At 40.2% G+C, this 20,235-nt stretch overlaps 4 protein-coding genes across 4 annotated transcripts; 2 read left to right on the forward strand and 2 right to left on the reverse strand.

The window, feature by feature from the left end:
- Nucleotides 1-504: 504 nt before the first annotated feature.
- On the reverse strand, nucleotides 505-10,456 carry LOC148719660 (uncharacterized). Its single transcript, XM_088738569.1, has 9 exons — nucleotides 10,363-10,456; nucleotides 4,441-4,514; nucleotides 3,754-4,096; nucleotides 3,144-3,216; nucleotides 2,591-2,636; nucleotides 2,321-2,378; nucleotides 1,695-1,823; nucleotides 1,258-1,392; nucleotides 505-660 (listed from the first exon to the last, which is right to left on the reverse strand). Exons 2-8 carry the CDS (start codon nucleotides 4,483-4,485, stop codon nucleotides 1,262-1,264), a joined length of 825 nt encoding a protein of 274 aa, XP_088594695.1. The 5' UTR covers nucleotides 4,486-4,514; nucleotides 10,363-10,456; the 3' UTR covers nucleotides 505-660; nucleotides 1,258-1,261.
- An 88-nt stretch (nucleotides 10,457-10,544) lies between these two features.
- On the forward strand, nucleotides 10,545-13,305 carry LOC148719661 (uncharacterized). The gene is made up of 2 exons (XM_088738570.1): nucleotides 10,545-11,278; nucleotides 12,275-13,305. Exons 1-2 carry the CDS (start codon nucleotides 11,076-11,078, stop codon nucleotides 12,690-12,692), a joined length of 621 nt encoding a protein of 206 aa, XP_088594696.1. The 5' UTR covers nucleotides 10,545-11,075; the 3' UTR covers nucleotides 12,693-13,305.
- On the reverse strand, nucleotides 13,172-14,170 carry LOC148719662 (uncharacterized). Its single transcript, XM_088738568.1, has one exon. The coding sequence runs from the start codon at nucleotides 14,153-14,155 to the stop codon at nucleotides 13,172-13,174; it is 984 nt and encodes a 327-aa protein (XP_088594694.1). The 5' UTR covers nucleotides 14,156-14,170.
- A 2,600-nt stretch (nucleotides 14,171-16,770) lies between these two features.
- LOC148719663 (uncharacterized) lies at nucleotides 16,771-19,132 on the forward strand. Its single transcript, XM_088738828.1, has one exon. The coding sequence runs from the start codon at nucleotides 16,964-16,966 to the stop codon at nucleotides 19,010-19,012; it is 2,049 nt and encodes a 682-aa protein (XP_088594954.1). The 5' UTR covers nucleotides 16,771-16,963; the 3' UTR covers nucleotides 19,013-19,132.
- Nucleotides 19,133-20,235: the final 1,103 nt, after the last annotated feature.

Consider the following 20,235-nt stretch of genomic DNA (forward strand, 5'->3'; position numbering starts at 1 on the left):
GGAAAATCCAGTCATTAGTTATTTTATATAAATGTTTAAGAGGACAGGGACCGGAATATCTTAGTAAGTTTTTTAACGTTTTAAATGTGAAATATACCCTAAGGGGTCTGGCACACGCCTTATGCTGCCATCGTTCAACTTAGAATACATGCATAAGTCATGGTCAGATTTAACTACTAAGCTTTGGAATGGTTTGCCTACTAGAGTCAGGAAATGTCCGGACTTGGCCGCTTTTAGGCGCGCGTTGCATTCGTTTATGGCGAGGCTTTAACTCGATTTTTAACGCACTTTCGCTTAATAATTATATAGTTCATATAAATTAGATAAAATATAGCTTTTCAATAATTTTATCTTTTAATATTACTTCAGTCTTATTAGCTCATTATTTGTAATTAGTTTCACGTTCACGTTTTAAACGAGCTATTATTAGCTCTTAGGTGATACGTGGGTAAATAAAGTATTAGTTATTAATTATATAAATGTATTGACTTAAACTGCAAAACATGAGATCCGCATACTTTATTCATTTTCTTTCATTAAACATTTTATTATCCCATGCTTATGAATTATCCCGATAAATCATCATTATTTCCGTCTCCATCATCTACTTCTTGTTTTCATGTCTTCATTTGCAGTTATGTGTGTTCTGTAACTTGTTTTCTGGTTGAAAAGAAAGAACATAATCGTTTTTCTTTCTAATGTTGTCAACAGGTAATGAACAAGCAGTATCAGAACAATTTCAGTTTCCTATACAGGTTCACATCAATATGTATACTTCTCCTGCATGGGGCGGATCCAGGGGTGGTTCGGTCGAGGCCCCCCCTAACTTATCACTCACAACGCTGGAAATCATGTTTCCAAAAACCTAATTTTCAAAATCTCGGCCCCCTCAGAAGGGGGAAAATCTTCCGAACCCGTCTTGACTAAATCCTGGATCCGCCCCAGATTCTCTATAATGCCCCACATACATTTCCTATAGTACTGACAAGGAGAATTTGTTTAAATGATCAATAGCCTCTTTAGTTCGTGATCATTTTCCTTATTTTTATGGCCTTAATGATGGATTCAGCAATTATGCCGAGCACATCTTTTACAGCTCTTTAATTCACTCTAGGTTATGGTGGATATATTTAAGAGTTTGCCAGAGAGGTAACCTTTTTATAATCGATCAAAAACTTTCACTCTGCAAAGAAAAAAATAATACTGATACTCTGTCCCGGGTCGTCGTCTATGTGTTTCCTCATGTCCTCTACTTACCCATTTAGTGGTTTTTCGCAGACAGCCTTGAAAATGTTTCTTGGATAGTTTTAATGGCTTCATTCAACACTTGGTTTCTCTTGGCATGTCGTTTCTGTCCCGGCAGTTTCATTCCAGCACGTCTTTTGCGTCGATCTGAAATTTAATAATATCGTACCATAAAAAAAGAGTAAAAACTTGCCGTAAATTAGAAAAGATCTTTTCAAGAGAGAGAAGCCTATATTTAGAACTCGTTACCAATGGACGTACGTAATCAACTTCGTGTAGCACGTGTGGCTGGCTGTGTTGTGAGCTTTTTGAGCGCTGGAATCACGAGAAGAATAAGAGGAAAAAACTGCAATCGCAACTGACCCTTGTTATTACTTTCATGGCTCCAATGCTTTTAGTTTCATCTGGTCCCTTTTATCCACCGGTTAAAAAGGCTATTTATTGAATACCTTGTTTAGCTTGGAGTTTTTTCATCGCCACTGCAGCATTGTTTTTCAACTGATCAACGAAAGCTTCAAGCTTTTCTCCTTCATTATTCAGCGCCGGTTTCGCATGTGTGAGAGATCTTCGCACACGTCCTGTAGGTTAACAAAACTATTCTTTAGGCAGATATTTAGGAATAGAGGAAAAAGTTTCACAAAAAGATTTTTAAAACTAGATATAAAGAATGGTATAGGATCTAACCGCCTCCCGGTTAGCTCAATGGATAGAGCGCTGGACTGTTGTGCGGGGGGTCGAGGGTTCGAGCCCCGGCCAGATCAACACTCAGGGTCTTAAAATAATTGAGAAGGATATGCTACCTTTCTATAACATCAAGAAATGGTTAGATATTCTAGTCTTCCCAGATAGGGACGAATAAATGGAGGTCCCGTCTCCTGCAGGGTTGGGGGTAGGAGACGTTAATTTCCCACACACGAGATTACTGTGTGATGGATGTCTTCCCCTGGGTGGGATGGGTGGGTTTACTGGGCCCGCAGTGATTGGCGCAATCTGTTGCGGTGTCCCTGCCTGACGGCAGCGACAAATCTTAAAACATCTCAATATTATTGCAATTTCTTTGTTCTCGAATTGATACCTTTCAATTCCCTTCTATTCTCATTTCCTCCGAGTTCGTTCTCCACGATGCTTTCCATCTACAACAACAGAAGAACAAACAGAAGGAATTGTTGCATGAATCTCTTGTAGTTAATCGACTTATTTTATTTGTTAGTCAGTATTCTGAACTGTATTGTATGTATCTCTTGTGGATAACTGACTCATTTTTTTATCTGGACTCGCTCCCTCCATAATTTTCATATGGAAATATTAGTAGGCTTTGAATTAGGTCCTCATGCCTGATGCCTACCTGATCTAGTAAGGCACTCATGGTTTCAATGTAATACTGCAAACGACTGAAATGAGAACGACGATTATAAGTTTAATACTTGAACGTTAATAACCATACTTCCCAGTAAGTTCGCCAAAAAAATGTATTGACTTAAGTTCCAAGAAATTGCACTTTTTTTACTACTCTGCTTGTTATTTCAATCTAAATGGATTGGCGTCTCGCGAAGTAGCTTGTTCACTGTTTTTTTAAAACTGTAAAGGGAATATGGAATCTATGGTGTGAAAGAAGTAAAGAATGCCTGTAAACACCCTATAGATCAGGCGAAAACTGGTAAAAAATATTCAAACTGTTAGCAGTACAAAAAAAACTACTCAAACTAAGAAAGTGTTTTTTTGTATGTCAATTAGTTTCAGGAAAAAAAAAAACAGTCAGACACAAAAAACCGCATAGGCTAGGAGTAGGATTAGTTTCAGGAAAAGGTTACCATCCAGTAAAATCTCCTTGTCTCAGCATATTTTTGCTTCTCTATAAAGACCCAAGATGTTGAGATACAGGATACCCAGCAAAATACCTCTGAGTGTCTGGTCCAGGAGCGGGAGGCTCTGGCCCAACTGGCCCATCTGTAGGTTCTGGACCTGGTCCGGCTGTGGAATAAATCATCCAAAATCAGAAACTAGGCGGTTGAAATTTTTTGCTACTTTTTAATCAAATTTTTGAAACGTTTAATGTTTCGAGTTTTCCTTTAAACAAGGCATCTAAAGCGTCCTAAAGTTTTCTATATCTTCAACGAGGCAGCCTGATAGGTTCGTTAATCTGGTTCTTGCATGATTTGAAGCATCAATACAATTGAAATTCTCTTCGAAATGTCCCTAAAATTTCTAATCATCATCATAAAATTGCAGCTAGATAATCAAGATTCATTTTTCAACTATCCTCAAAAAACCTTTGGAGAGCATGTTCGGTGTCACTTTAACTGGATTAATTTAAAGTATTAATTTAGACTGATGGTCAAACCTACGGATCAACTATTGGTACTTTTCAGTGTGAAATAATACTTTACCTCACCGTCAAAACAAGGCTCTGATATCCTTTAGAGCTCTTTGAAAATCACCTTTAATTTTATCATGGGAGTTTCCATCCCAGCCCCCTTCCTCCCCCCCCCCCCCTACTGAGTAAAATACCTGGCCCATTGCACAGATCGCTTTGGCAACAGCTCACTGAACACTCAGTTAGGATTCCACCAGATGAGACCACTGAACTGTTCACGGAATTGCAAATGTAACTCTCATTGCAGCCACCGTATTGAACCGAGGAACAGTTTTTAGCGGTTGTTGTCAAGTTATAGCCTGAGTAGTCAAAGCCCATCACCATTGTAACGCAAGAGTCCAGATAAGATGGACAGGTCAGCACCGTAGCGTCGTCCCCACATGGGGTGGGAGAACCTGGGTAATCTACACATGCGTAGCACTCAATGCTAACAGCTGTTGGAAGGTTGGCTAAAAAACCATAAGTAAGACACAATCCCTGTTGAATAATGATAATAATAATAATAATATATTAGCCTGGGCCCAGTTACATCTCTCACCGTTAACATGATCAAACGTTCAATAGGTCTGATGCTTGAAGCTCACTTTTTAAATGAACTGGAAATTTTTTAAAAAAAGGTATCAGTCAGGGAGCAGGAGGGTGGCTATGGCTCAAGGGAATTTTAATATAAACGAGGCTTTAGGGGTTCCTGACCATACAGAAGCTGGGGTTTTCCTGATTGACTTTAAATATTGGACAAACTTATCAGGCAACTGTCGGTAAGAAACTGCACTTTTATAAGAGTTTTATAACTGATATGCATTGCACAAGCTGTTACTCACCAAAACGAAAGACATTTCCGGAATCTTTCTACACGTCTGCCTCATTCACTCAGTACAAACGCAACTAGTCACGCCTAGAATGCGAAATCGTCGGCAATATATATAGAAATAGATAAACTAAGAGTCAATATGCGTTTTATCAATTTTCCCCTTGAGCACACTTCAGCTTCAGGCGATGTAATTAACTAGAAAGAGTTATGAACTCGAAAATTGTTCTTTGACAAGACAATATGTACAGTTTCTTCAAATAATTAGAAAGCTGTTTATTTGCAAAACAAACCATCTTAACACTTAATGAGAAATTCTAAGAAGTAGCATTAAATAGAAAGCGCAGTCTCATTATTGATATGATTTATCGGAGAAAAAAGAGATCTTTACACGAACTTTGGAAAAGCGTATTGCCATAGTAGCAAGCTTTGCATAGCTTTGTTGAGGGAAAATTTATGTGTTTTAGTTTCAGACAAATGTTTAGCTTTCTGCGGTCGTGTAGTTCAAGTTTTGTTACAATTCAAGTTTTATTTTTCCGGGTTTCAATCTAGAACTTGTATTTTGTTCGTTCTTTGACTCGACCGGTTGAGCTGTAAAGAATAATGAATGAATTGAATCTATTAAAATTATTCTATCATTGTACAAATTATGGCCGAAAGATTGATTTGTTGTCATTTATCATGAAATTATTACAGTTGGGGATTTTCGTGGGTTTTGGGACATATTAAGTCCTAAACTTTTTGCAAATAATAATTTCCATTTATTCGAAGTCGTTCGAGTTCTTTCGTTTTAGTAATTCAAAAAAAATTAGAAAAGCCACAGTAGTTTTTGGGAATAGATTTTGGATTATTACTTTGTCTTCATTGTGTAGCTATCTATCAGTACATTTCTTGTTCAATTCTAGTGGAATTTTGGGTAAAATATAATTGTTTATAGTCTTTCTGGCAAAATTGGTTCCCTTGGTAGTTGGCAGCTGAGTTTATACTCGTAACTTCAATTTCCATTCATACGATCCAACTTAACACCAACCTTGCTTAGATAAGCAGAAAATTTTAATTGTATTTTTTATTTCACTTTGTAGCCTGCTCTGTTGTAATTACCATGGGTATATTTTCGATATCAAAGCTATGAATTCTCCCCGAGGTTTCCTATTTTTTATGGCCTAAAGTTTATTGAATAAAGGCGGATAGTTTCGAAAGAAACTGTTTGGGGCTGCGTCGGTGGGAGTAACGAAATAATTTGGATATATCAACAAAGTTGAAGCAGTAAATTGGCCACCGTAACGATTACAAAAGCTGACGTTGCGAGCGTTAGCCCTTCGTCGGAGCGAATAGAATTGTGGGTTGTGTGCTTTTAAAGGCAGAGAATGGAGCTACGTTATTGGTGGGAACATGGCAACGAGAAAATCATTTAACTTCAAAGAGACCTTTTCCGTTCTTATCTTACTCAAATATTGTCAATTTAGAGAACAATAGAACCTCGCAGTAGTTCATATTTAAGTAACTATAGCGCAACTATTTAAGTTGAATAAATACATTAACTTTATCTATCAGTGCATGCCTCTTGAATTGAATTTTGTTAAATTGTGAGATTAATGGCGCTGCACGTTTGTGACGTCACAAAATTTTAACCCCCTCAGAGCGATTAGGACAAACAATCAAGCTTCTCGAGTAAAGGAATATGGGCGATGATGCGCCCATCTGTAGTTCAAACGTCTCTAAAGCTCGTATTTTAAATAAAAACGACGGTGTTCCTGGCTCAAAGTTCGAGCAAGACCCAGAGAACTATACAAACACACAATTGAAGCGTTGGTTAAAGTGCAGATGCTTGAAATTAAGCGGAAAACGAGCAGACCTTATCGCACGTGTTCGTGACTGCCTCAAGTCGGGAAAACATTATGTACTTGATTCAAGTGAAATGGGAAAATGGCTTCAGGCGAAGAAACTTAAAGATCTAACAGTTCAATGTAAAAAGGGGGTTGACAGGCCACCTACACGACTCCCCAGCGCGTGTTTAGAATAGCCTAGTCAAAGTTTGGCTCTCACGAATATGTCTTTGAGTGATCGCCCTCTTTTGTAAGATACGAGTGGCGGATTCCAAACAAGCGGTTTGAAAAGGCTTTTGTCAAGGATTTTAATGTACAGCACAAATATAAGTATTGTAGTTAACACTATCAAATGAGAAATTCTTTCTAGAACATGCATTTACTTAGCGTTGACAAAGTTCCAAGTCTTGCTTTCCGACCGTTTTTAAGCATTTCTTTAAGCGAATCTGGCAATCTTTCTGGATATCTTGAGTCATTTTTACATGTACCCCAACAGCAATGCCTAGTTGCAACCATTCTAGAAAGTTAGAGCATTTTTTGACCGAAAATAGTCTTGCTTCTGACACATTTCGCATGCAACTCCTTGTAAAGACTCCGAGTGTTTGTCCTAAACCAGCGGGGGGGTCCAAAGATGACATATCTATTTTTAGACCTGGCGCGCAGCGCCATTGGAAAACTCCGAGAAATACGTCGATCACGCGATCAGAAAAAAATTAAACATCACAGTAAAAAGGAAAATTTGAATAGATGTAGGAATTCTTTTAATAACCCTCAAGAAACTGTGTTTGTTTAGATAATTTCCTCCAAATTCAGTGCGCGCAATTAATTTTCGCACTGACTCACATGACGAGCTTTGCTGAAGAAAAAAATTCTCAGCAGGCATCGTAAACTGATGCCGAGGTTTGGGGAAGAAGGTGTTGGGTGGATGTCATCGCATTAATTACACCACAATGTAATTACACAGATTAGCGCCCACGAATCCACGAGAGATACGCGATTGCGTTCGAGTTAACGCGGGGTCATCTGTTGGCAATGAATATCAAAATCATGAAATGAAATGAAGTTTGCTGTGCGGGTAATGGTCATAAAGTACTGCGTTTTCTCTGTTTCTGCCTGTTTCCTTATAACGACATTTCTAATCACGTAGTCCTTCTAAGATCCTTCCTTTTCACAGAAGAGGCAATACCTGCGAGGCACCGTATTCGAAAAAGCCTCTCTTTCGATTATTTAGGTATGATTCTTTCGCTTGGTTTGCCATAAAACGGTAACAAAAGATATCGCAATTTTCATGTGCGGTACGATCTGAATAACAACCGTATCGAATTTCCAGTAATGCGTCACTTGGTGGATCGATCAGTGTTCACGCTTTGCGTTCGTAATACACGATGTTATTGTTTTTGTACAAAACCTGTGGCGATCGCACGACTTGGCCTCGTATCCTGGTTAAATTCTTACCAATTTTATAATATTAAACCTCGACGAGATTTTTAATGTCGAAATGTCGAAAAGCATCATGTTTTCGATTTCGAAACCATTCGAAATGAAGTCAGAGGCAGTCGGATTTTCGACGTGCGGCTTTCCACCGGCTAACTTAACCACGCAGAGTCTTTGCAGGATTACAAGTACATTGGTATCTTCTTTTGAAAGAGGTATGTGACGTTCCTTTGAGTAAATATTTCATACGCGATGTATTTGTAAGACGGCCAAAACGGTCGACGTAAGAACAAAAGATCCGAGGGAAGGTTTACAAGTTTATTACACAGCAAATAAATGCAACGGTACAAAAAAAAAAAACGGGAACGAGTGACACTAAACAATAAATAAGAAAACAAAGCTCCAATGAGCTAAATGATGTAACAAGATTAAAATGAATTAGGAGAAAGTACTTAACACTGAAGGATAACCTACAGAAAGAAATAATTCGGTAAAGAAAAGAAACAAACAAAGTACTTGAAAACAGGAAATTGTATGACAGAAACTATCAAAAATACACCACGCATGAATTCTACAAAGACTACGAGCTAGGCTTAATACATCCTCGGAGACCTAAGGGCAGTGAGTCGATTTCAAGTTAAGGGCAGAAGAGCCCCTGGGGACATTCTCTTACAAGACTAGTTCCAAACGCCCGCAGTCGTTCTGGCATCTGATTGGTGCCAGAAAATCTTTGTGTTTTTCTACCCAATCAGAGTGAAGTGTCGTTTGGAGTCCTTTCGTGTGTTTTAACACGCACATATTCAACAAGCTCTGTTGCTCGCTATGTTTGTTTGGGCCGTGCGACGAAGCTTTGCCCGAGGTGAAAAGTTTCAGTCTCAGCACACAATGTAAGAGAAATCGATCAGATTGTCCGCGAAATCTTACCGGAAATTGTACTAAATACTTTCGCAGGTATCACAAGAGAACGTGTTTAAAAGTTTGCGAGGTTCGTCTAAAACATAATGGTTGCAAGCATTGATATGTCGCTTTAAACGTTAGATGAGATGTAAGCTTAAATCTTTTTAGAATTTTTGTACAATTTGTTGTGACTGAAACTTTTCCAATCCCGTGAAGTTATTTCGTCGCGCGGGCCACGCAGGTATGTCAAGCAACTGGCGCTTACGCTTACGTAGCTTTCTGTGCGCGCCAAATTCTAATCGTTGCTTTGTGGTAAAGTCTTTACGATATGGCCAAAGTTGCAGAGAACGTTAAGTACGTGGACGACCTCCAGCAAGCGCTTAAAGAAAGCTTAGCTGTGTTTCCGGTTAGCGAATTAAAATCTGAATAAAAACTAATCATCGAGAACATCGTGGAAAGGAGATATGTTTTCCGGACAGTTACCGAAGGGGTTTGGAGAAAGTTTAATCTTTCAACTGCTGCGTTGAGTGTTCAAATTCTTGAGCTCGAAAGGCCACGGATTCTCTTCTAGTCCCTTGGTCATTGTCATTTCACCTCTTTTGTCGATTGTTGAAGACCAAGTTAATTACCTTTGATCATTGGGAATCGATACTGCTTTCATTGGGGAAAACAAAACCAAAGACCAAGAAATATTGGATGGAAAGGGCGGGCTTGCTTTTTTGTAAATGTCAGCTTAGTACAGGGTTATCTACCCACATCTAATAAACAAAAGTTTCCACGTTTAGCTTTTCTCTTTAATTTTTCAAGCGAAGATTAGATTAGATTTTGGCCGGGCGTGCACAAAAAGTTGCGTAAGCGCCAGTTGCTCGACATACCTGCGTGGCCCGTGCGACGAAATAGCTTCACGGGATTGGAAAAGTTTCAGTGACTGCAAATAATACAAAAAAAATCTTGAAAAATTTAGGCTTATATCTCATCTAACGTTTAAAGCGACATATCAATGCTTGCAACCATTATGTTTTATACGAACCTCGCAAACTTTTAAACACGTTCTCTTGTGATACCTGCGAAAGTATTTAGTACAATTTCCGGTAAGATTTCGCGGACAATCTGATCGATTTCTCTTACATTGTGTGCTGAGACTGAAACTTTTCACCTCGGGCAAAGCTTCGTCGCACGGCCCAAACAAACATAGCAAGCAACAGAGCTTGTTGAATATGTGCGTGTTAAAACACACGAAAGGACTCCAAACGACACTTCACTCTGATTGGGCAGAAAAACACAAAGATTTTCTGGCACCAATCAGATACCAGAACGACTGCGACCGTTTGGAACTAGTCTTGTAAGAGAATGTCCCCAGGGGCTCTTCTGCCCTTAACTTGAAATGGACTCACAGCCCCTGGGTCTCCGAGGATGGGCTTAATATTACAACTTGAGCTAAGACAGTATAAAACAGTGAAAGGGGAAAATGAAATTACTAGTGTAATGAACTCATAATTTGGTTCTGAAAACACAGAAATCATAGCAACAATGAACTGGAAGCAGGTAAGCAAAATATTACAGCTGCTAAAACGAAAACAATTGTAGTTTATATAGCAGAGAAATTACATGCTGTGTGACAAAGGTCAGAGTAAATAAATAAAATACAGTAGTAAGATAAAAGGAGTATGTGGCTAAACTAAGCAAATTCTAACCCGAAAAATCATTACAAAAATGCAAATGAAAACAACTACATGCTAAGCTTAGGGCTCAAACAAACATAAAATACTGAAACATACCCAAAGCTAGTATAGCTTAGAATCGGCTTTAAGGGCACTCTCAGGAAGGCAACGAATCAACTGAACTCACCGAGCAAACGGTTGTAACTTATAGTAAAATACAGGAAAAGGTAAAAATAACTTAAACCAAATTTGGGCTAGGAGCCGTCAATTAAACAGGAATTACATAAGGGAAATCGGCGGTCAAACAGGAATTACATAAGGGAAATCGGCAGTTAAAGGATTAATACAATGGCGCTGCGCGTTGGTGACGTCACGAAATTTTGACCCCCCAGAGCGATTAGAGCAAACAATCAAGCATCTCGAGTAAAGGAATATAGGCGATGATGCGCCCATCTCTAGTTCAAACGTCTCTAAAGCTCGTATTTGAAATCAAAACGACGGTGTTCCTGGCTCAAAGTTCGAGCAAGACCCAGAGAACTATACAAACACACAATTGAAGCGTTGGTTAAAGGGGAACGGAGGGGTATTTGTGAACTAATTTTGCATAATTGGCATGTTTTTTCTGTTTCAATTTCTGATAACCATTTTTGCTAGCCGTTCGTTTTAACCTAGTTATGTTTTCTGAAGTGAGAGCGAAAACGCGACTAGAATTCCGCCATCTTGAAAGCTAACTGCCTGCTCAGAATTGGTCAGCGTGTATTCGTGTGACGTCAAATCGTCAAGAAGTATGATCCTGGCGAGACTCGAAGGTGTGGACTTGTTTAGTGTATATGCGAAATATGGATTTATCTGAGTCTGCGCCTATTAACGATAGTTTTAACGACGAAGAAAATGCTACGAATAACTTTTCCATTCAGCCTCATCGGTTTGAGCCACGCAGGAACTCAGATAAAAGTGTGAGCGATAACGAGAGCATTTCGGGCGAGGAAAGCGAGGAGGAAAACAAAAATCCGCGACTGGAAAATTCTGCCTGGTATGTAACATGCGACTGCGGTGTTTTCATACGATAATGTGCATGTACTGCGTTCAGTTTATTCGTACAATAAGAGAACGAATAAAAGATACTTAACTCTGGTGTGTACCCTTTTTTCTGGTATCTTGTTTTATTTGGCCCTGCAGTACGACTAAGTAGACCATTCATCTCATGCAGTGTGTGTACGATTCAAAGCTTTCAGTGTCGCTTTCGAGGTCAAGATTGTATTAGAACATAGCTAGCAGAACCGCGCAATCAAATTCAATATTTGTGAGCGTGCTCAAAATCCCGATAGTGCACGCTGACAGCGTCAGCAAATCGCTTCGACAGAAATTTTTTTTTCGCGCGAGAAAAATAATATATTTCGCGACAATAATGGATACAAACAGAAACTCGGCCTACCAGTCCGAAAACGAAGACAATGTTTCGACCTTTTCCCTTGGGCTAGAGTTCTTAAATGAGGCAGAAAAAGAGAAAAACAAAGGAAAAGGAGACTCGGCATCAGCGCCGTCACGATTCGCTTCAACTGATATTGTTGTCCATTTTTCCCGTCGGATTTGATGCACAATTCTACCGGCTATGTTCTAAAACAATTGGTTCATGCTTTCAGCTGTGCACCATCGAGTTATGGAGCACGCGGGAAGTTTGGAGAGCACTTAAGAAGCTAGAGTTGCCCTCGGCTATCGCCTCGGGCGACTCTTTCGCTTCTTTCGTGCTCTCCAAACTTCCCGCGTGCTCCATAACTCGATAGTGCACGCTAAAGCATGAACCAATTGTTAAATAGTACTGACAAGATCTAAGCGGTAGGATCCCAAAATCCCCGTTCGGACCAGCATTTATTTTTCCTTGTACAAACTACGTATAAGTAAGTGAATACTTTATACACTGTCCATACCAATAAAAATATGTAATCCAAGAGCCTAAACACAAATTTCATTCCCTGAGACAGCGTCAGTTAATTTTTTTTTTAACCGCGGAGCATTTTCTAAAATCTAGGTGTACGTGTGAGAACTGCCAGGTTTTGGGAAGAGTGAAGGCCTATAATTGCTGTCAGGAAATAACGGCAGTGAAAAATAAAATTATTGCGGCAGTAACTAGTGGTGAATGTCAAGAGGAACCAAAATGCATTACGCAGCATCCAGGTTTTCATCCAGTTTGCATAAACAGGTGGGTCCTACAGACTGCCTGGTATCAGTACAAGCAACAGTACAAAGATCCATACGATGGCCCTGAACATAAATTATTTCGACTTATTGCCTACAGAGAGCTGGCTCGGTGGTTCTGGGGAATACTGGGCAAGGAAATCAGGGTAGTTCTACCATCATGTGCAGTTATGTGTATACGAAACTTTTATCCTCCACCAGGGCCAGAAGAAGAGTTTGCCTTTGAAGGTTTTCGATATGCTGACGAATGATTTGATGAAAAGTTTTATCGTACTTATAAACTAAAGCAGTGACATGATGTACAGAGTTGTACAATAATATATTTTACAATCCATTGAACCCTTCTACAAAGGCCTGATTACAGAATGAGAAAATTAGTTATTTTTGCATTACTCCTTCCAATACTCTGTTTGTGATATGCTCCATTTGTTAGTTCATTAATTTTTCTTTAAATATAATTGCCAATGATGAACACAAGTGCTTCTCTCAACTATAGAGATTTGTGATAGAATATTGTATTGTATTCAATAACCTAAAGTAAATCAGTGAATTGATTATTAAAGAAGAGCTATCTAGTTTCTCCTACTTCTATGAACAACCTCCGGGCTCCTTCTGACAACTGTAAACTAGTATGTCTTTAATATATAGTTTTTAAACAGAAAATTTGAACATATATGAGAATCCCTTTGAGCTAAATCACCGAACAAACACATTCTTTGTGGCTTTTAATTTACCTATTAAATCTTGAACAATGGTTATCAATGATGTCTGCCTTCGGAGGTGTTAGCTCTGCGGCTATATTTCTTAGTAAAAGAACAGGTATTGGTTGAGGAATTCTGTTTCCCGCTTCATATCGTTGAACAACCTGAGCGAGTAAATCTCTCAAATATTCGTAGGATTTCTTTTCAGTTACGGGTTTTACAACCCATCGCTTGTTTGCCTTGGGAAAGCAAAGTTTGTAGCGTGCCAGGCCTTCCTGTGCTCCAGACTTTATTACAGCTTGTCTACGGCCAGTGTTGTGATTATTGTCAATAGCAGCAAGCTGGGTCCTAGCAACCATGCCCTGGTATGAGAAATGCTCACGTTTAGGGCAATACTTAAGCATCATAGAGTGATATACCTCTAATCTACCTGTGTGGCAGAAGTCAGTAATCTTAGCAATATCCTTCAACAATTTAGTGTTTAGGACCACTTCCTCTAAAGCTAAGAAAGCTTGACTGTTTGGCTTCAGCCAACAGACTTTCTTGGCTTCAGAGGGAGAAATTTGTTGATGACAGCATTGGTGGAAATGAATATTTCCTGACCAGATGTGCTTATTACAGATGTGATTTAAGAGTGACTTCCATTTTTCTTGAAGAGCCAAAACATTACCATTGCAGGTTGCAGCAGACCACCATAGGTGGTTTGAGATTGATTGTATCCATGGTGAGAGGCCCTCACATCCCCTTTCATTTGCCTTATGAGTCAGCTTCTTTACCACCCACTTGGAGAGATGCCACACATCATATTGGTGTTTGATGTTTGGGTGATCTTTGGCCATGGAACTGGTGATAGAGACATGGCGATCTGTTGCAATCCTACTGATGGTGATATCTTTTCCTTCAAGCATTTCTATGCACCTTGTAAATCCTTCTTTCTCCATTGCATTAGAAGATGTGACCTCAGTGACCTGAACCACCTGAAATGCCACCACATTACCAGTGTCCTCATCCATAGAAGTGTAAGTGCCATAATTTGCAGAATTGCCTGGACTGTCACAGCGACCATCGCCATTAAGATTAACAACACCCCTGGCAGTGAGAATCTCCATTTGCCTCCTACTTTCAGCTTCCCATGCCTCATAAATAACAGGGAACAAGTACTTTTTCTGTGTGTCATAAAAGACACTTTCACTGAAAAATTGAAGATTAAAGCATGATGCCCACTGGCTGATTGCAGTAAAAGTGTTACCTGTAAACAAAATAGCAGCAGACAACAATAGATTTCCCAGGGGTTTCCGTTTCACTACTGGCTGTGAATCCCACTTTACCGTATGGCCACTGTTACAACTCAGTTGAACTGATAACATGCTACCAGTTGTTTTCCTTTCACAATCGATTATTATATCTCCACAACTGGGGCACCTTTTCAGCAATTTATTTATAGATGATTCAAAGACAACATATTTCTTTTCAGAGTCTGGGGTAATGTAATCTCTCTTGGATTCTTGACATCCTCTCTGGTGAAACTATTTACATTTAGTGGCAAATGCCAATTTGGGTCCTCAAAGTCGTCATCCTCATAATCATTGTCATCATCACTTTCATCCATCTCATTCTCTTTGGTAACAGTGTTAGGTATCATAACTTCCACCTCAGGCAGAGGGGGCCATGAGGTAACACTGAAGCTGTCATCTTCATAAGTAGGAAAGACTACATACGGGGGAGCATGCATAGCATAATTATGATCATTGTTAACTTTCCATCCTTCAGCATTAATGAATGAAGTTTTTGAAAGAGGAAAAATGCCAGTCGTAGTTTCATCTATCGGTAGGGAAACTTTTTCGGTTGCATTTGCCTGGGTCGGGGGGGGGAGACTTAGTCCTAAGTCTAGTAGTCATGGCAGCATCTTCAAACTCTGTTTGTATTGCCTTATTTTTGAGGGTAAGAGGTTGAAGACCGCACTGAATTCCAACATCGCACTTAGTTGGACTCCAGAGAAGGATTCTGAATTTTCAGAAACAACAACTTCCTCAATACTTAATACTCCCTCTGTGGAAGCATTCTGATCGTTTGTAGCGGCCAGTAATTCCGCGACATCCTGCTACGAAACAATGACAGTATACTTCGTTTGTTATGGAAACTTTATTTCTTTTGGAAAAATACTTATGTAAATTTATATATCTAGCCCCTGATCCAGAGAGGACAAAATGTGAGCCCGTTTCATAGTCCAAAATGGGGAATTTTTAGCGTCGAGGAGGTACAATTACGTATGAAGATGCATGGAGCAAGATAAATAATCATTATCTACCTCGTTTTGTAATTCGGTGCGGAGAAATGCTCTGTCGTCCGTCAAAGCCCTTCTATGTAATTATTTGAATGAGATTACGGTCCTTTCTCATTCACAGAGAGTGAGAAATTGTAACATATTGGGTTGAAGAAATCATCCCGTAAATGGCAATAATCAAAACAAAAACTTTAACTAACTTCTTGATGCATTCGTCGATCGCGGCGATTTTCGCTTGACAATCGGGGTCTCTTTTTAGTAGATTGTGAAGCATAGTCAAATATAGAAGGCACAGCATCCTCCTTTAGCCGGCGTTTATACTTTTGCCCAGCGATCTTCGCTTGAAGATTTCACTGAAAACAGCTTGCCGAGAAGTGATCACTACAGACATAGCTGTATTGTAAGAGCAGCATATTCAAGCGACGAATTCTCTCCAGCCATGTTTTCCTCCGCTGTTTGTCCGATGGAATCTTATGGAAGCTCACATTTGTTGTCTTAGCAGAGTAATTGGTACATCCAGGAACACAGCAGTTCACCATTTCGTCGAACTTAAAAATAAACTAGCTTTACAATCCCAAAAACGTATCAGTGTGAAGTGTTATTACTTTTAGAAAGTCCCGCGAAAAGGGTATTGACGATCTGACGCAACAGCGTACTGCTGACCAATTTAATACGGCTCATAAACATCCAAGATGGCGGATATTCTAATCGCGTTTTTCGTTCTCACTTTAGGAAACATATTTACGTTAAAACGAACGGCTAGCAAAAAGGGTTACCAAAAATCAAGACAGAAGAAACCGGTCAATAATACAAAATTACTTCAAAAATACCCCGAAGTTCCCCTTTAAAGTGTAGAGGCTTCAAATTAAGCGGAAAACGAGCAGACCTCATCGCACGTGTTCGTGACTGCCTCAAGTCGGGAAAATGGCGCTGCGCTGCGCTGACAGTGGCGCTGCGCGTTGGTGACGTCACGAAATTTTGACCACCCCCAGAGCGATTAGGACAAACAAACAAGCATCTCGAGTAAAGGAATATGGGCGATGATGCGCCCATCTCTAGTTCAAACGTCTCTAAAGCTCGTGTTTTAAATCAAAACGACGGTGTTCCTGGCTCAAAGTTCGAGCAAGACCCAGAGAACTATACAAACACACAATTGAAGCGTTGGTTAAAGTGTAGATTGAAATAAAGGGGGAAACGAGCAGACTTCATCGCACGTGTTCGTGACTGCCTCAAGTCGGGAAACACATTACTGATACATTTAACACATTACTAACACAATTAACACATTACTAACATACTGACAAATCGCTAAAATTCCATAAAATAAAATAAACAGAACAGACATGTTTTAAACACTTGATCAGCAGGGATTTGCTAAAGCAAAGGCATAGAAAAAACCAGGAAAGATTTATTACTCGACGTTTCGGGGTCATCGTGACTCCATTATCAAGAGACTAGTTTAAAAACATGCAAATAAGGAAAGGTACAAGAATAGCATAAATTAGACTTAACGGCTTAAACAAACACCTTGGCGCGGATGGAATCCGTTTGCACGTTCAGTGTTGGCTTACGCATGCGAATATACAACATTTCATTAACAAGGCAATCAAATTTGCCGTTACATTTCGTGATGACGAAACTATCGTTCTTCCAAAAATTGGTTCTCTGTCGTGGCCTGAAATTTGCGATCCCACAAAGAGTGTCTCCAGTTGAGATCAAGGCAAGCTTCGAGAAAGCATATTGGAACCTTGAACGGCATCTACCAAACGAGAATTTACGCGAACTAGCAGCCGCATCCTTACGATCTGTTGCGCTAGAGTATATTAATAAGAGTAGCCCAAAACCTCCTAAAGCCCTCTTGCAAGCTATTGAAGATCTGAAAAAACGCGATGACATCGTTGTCACAAAACCGGATAAAGGGTCTGGTGTTGTTGTTATGGATAAATCAGAATATCTTCGCCTACTATCCGAAGCGTCAATAAACGATACCAGCAAATTCCGATTCGTCGACTCGGAGAGACCGAGAACCAGAGGACGACCTCCTAAGTATTACCACCCTCTCCTTCAGAAAGAAAGGGAGTTGGAAACTCTCGTTCGAAAGATTCTACCGAAATCCATTGCTGACGCTCTCCGCCCGAAAGGGTCCAGACTCGCACACTTGTATGGCTTGCCGAAGACACATAAAGAACAGTTGGCCGTGCGGCCAATACTCTCTGCTACTAACACCTACAATTACTCGCTAGCGAAATGGCTTGACGACAAATTGAAACCCCTGTCGTGCAACCAATATACAGTGACAGACACATTCCGCTTTGCCGATGAAGTACGAGGCTTCGAGATCAGGAACGGCGAAATTTTAGTTTCCTATGACGTCATCTCATTGTTTACAAATGTACCATTGGAGGAAACAATACAGATCTTAGCTGAAAAAGCCTTTGCCCAGGATTGGTTCAACGAGACGCACAGCTTGAACATCTCTAAAGCGGACCTAATCGACCTCCTCCGAGCAGCTACGAAAAACCAGCTTTTCCAGTTTGACGGTGCTTTATATGAGCAGACAGATGGAGTCGCTATGGGTTCTCCCCTTGGACCGTTGCTGGCTAACGTCTTCATGTGCTCGATTGAGGAAAACCTCGAACGACACGGTCAACTTCCGCGCTATTACCGGAGGTACGTCGATGACACCTTGACCGTAATGCCTGATAGGGTGACCGCTGGCCAGTTTCTAGACACCCTTAACTCTACCCATCCCTCCCTCCAGTTTACCATGGAAGTCGAACGGGAAGGATCCCTTCCCTTTCTAGGAACTGAACTGCTTAACCGTGCACCAAAGATTGAGAGTAAGGTCTACATCAAAAGAACCAACACGGGTCTCCTTCTGCATTTCCAGAGTCATGTTGACATTAAGTACAAGCGCAGCCTAGTTAACACCATGGTGGATCGCGCTTATCGATTATCTTCTAACTGGTCTTTCTTCTTCGAGGAATGTGACCGCCTTAGAGGGGTTTTTCATAACTTGAAATACCCAAAGCCACTGGTTGAAACTACAATCAAGCGGTTCGTTGAGAGAAGGATTTCATCTGCAGAACCCTGTCCATCACCAGACGTACCATCGGAGACTGTGAGATTAGTGTTACCCTTCAAGGACCAGTCGTCAGCTAATCATGTTAAACAACAACTGAACAGTCTAAGCTCGAAGTTAAGCGTGACTGTCCAACCAGTGTTCGTTAGCCCTAAGCTCGATCAACAACTTAAGCAACACGAAATTAAGCCCCCTATTGTTAACCAACAATGTGTCGTTTATGAATTTAAATGTAACCTGTGTGATGCAGGGTATGTGGGCTATACTCGTGGTCACTTACACGAGCGCGTAGAAGGGCACACAAGGAAATCATCTTCTATCTACAAACACTACCACCTCCAGCACAATAGTGAAATGCCTGAACGCTTGATCGAGCAATTCAACGTCATCACGAAATGTAACGGCAAATTTGATTGCCTTGTTAATGAAATGTTGTATATTCGCATGCGTAAGCCAACACTGAACGTGCAAACGGATTCCATCCGCGCCAAGGTGTTTGTTTAAGCCGTTAAGTCTAATTTATGCTATTCTTGTACCTTTCCTTATTTGCATGTTTTTAAACTAGTCTCTTGATAATGGAGTCACGATGACCCCGAAACGTCGAGTAATAAATCTTTCCTGGTTTTTAGACATGTTTTAAGTAGGTAATAAGCCTAAGTGACTCTGTCAAATATTTAAGATATTTCCCGACGAAATCCAAAGTGTGGCGGCGCGGGAACTTCAGCCGGCCAAATCATCGTTCGGAGTAGTGGGGTTAGCCAGGATTCCCGACCTCGTTCACGTTGTGTTCACGTTCGGTCTAATAGCTGGTCTATCTTCTTCGTAATAAAACGATCCCCGACGAACTTATTAAATCTGCGGGATTTATGACTATCGTAAATCTGGTGAACTCCGCCACACTAGACTTTGAGCCAAAAGGCGCGAAAAATTTATCTTTTGGCGCCAAACTCAGTCACGACTCCGAAGAGCTCGCTTCCTAACTTACCGAAAGATCAGCTAGAGTAAATTCCCTTGGAGTGGAACTGAAGAAGCTTCGAACACGGATTTCTCATCTCGAATCGAGCATGGAGTCAAGTTTACAGACCCCTTTTTTTCCACCTCAATGTTCGTACCTTGTCGTGGTGAGGTGGCTTGAGTGCCTCAGTCAATGACCAATTGCAATAAAATTCCTATAGAGAATTCAGCTTCAGTTGGTGGGCTGTATTTTCTGCAAGGTAGAGGCCAGACTAACACGGACTTTGTCATTGTAGTTGTTGTTATGATTATTATAATTATCATTATTATTAATGATTTTGTTATTGTTATCATTATCATTATCTTTATGATTGTGATTGAGTCATTTTCAAAATGAAATAGGCTACTCAATGAGGATGGCATGCTGAGGCAAGTAGATTTTCATTTAATTACCCCCCTCCCCCCAAGTAGAAATTCAAGTGTTTCTGATAGTTTTTCTCTTCAAGAGATTGTTAGAATGTAGAAGATTTTCTAAGACACATTGTACAGAGGGCTTGTCTTAAGTAGTTGTTTTCTGATTCAAAACCACCTGCCTGCTTCTGTTTCTCTTGGGTAGTTAGTCCATGGACTGTTGTTATCTGATGGCAGAACTAACAGGTGGATCTGTTTCTCTTGGGTAGTCAGTCCATTATGGGCTGTTGTTATCTGATGGCGGAACCACCAATCTGTTCTGTTTCTCTTGGGTAGTCAGTCTATGCACTGTTATTATCTGA

The sequence above is a fragment of the Stylophora pistillata genome, chromosome 11, assembly GCF_964205215.1.
Source record: "Stylophora pistillata chromosome 11, jaStyPist1.2, whole genome shotgun sequence".
In the NCBI taxonomy this organism is placed as follows: Eukaryota; Metazoa; Cnidaria; class Anthozoa; order Scleractinia; family Pocilloporidae; genus Stylophora; species Stylophora pistillata.

Bases quoted from the DNA above. Each gene is read 5' to 3' on its own strand.
- LOC148719660 (XM_088738569.1), bottom strand. From the start codon at position 4,485: ATGAGGCAGACGTGTAGAAAGATTCCGGAAATGTCTTTCGTTTTG. The intron at 1,824-2,320 runs GTATCAATTCGA...GTTAACCTACAG, and splicing joins GAATAGAAGGGAATTGAAAG to GACGTGTGCGAAGATCTCTC. The intron at 1,393-1,694 runs GTATTCAATAAA...ATTAAATTTCAG, and splicing joins AAAACTCCAAGCTAAACAAG to ATCGACGCAAAAGACGTGCT.
- LOC148719661 (XM_088738570.1), top strand. From the start codon at position 11,076: ATGCGAAATATGGATTTATCTGAGTCTGCGCCTATTAACGATAGTTTT. The intron at 11,279-12,274 runs GTATGTAACATG...TCTAAAATCTAG, and splicing joins CGACTGGAAAATTCTGCCTG to GTGTACGTGTGAGAACTGCC.
- LOC148719662 (XM_088738568.1), bottom strand. From the start codon at position 14,155: ATGGATGAGGACACTGGTAATGTGGTGGCATTTCAGGTGGTTCAGGTC.
- LOC148719663 (XM_088738828.1), top strand. From the start codon at position 16,964: ATGGAATCCGTTTGCACGTTCAGTGTTGGCTTACGCATGCGAATATAC.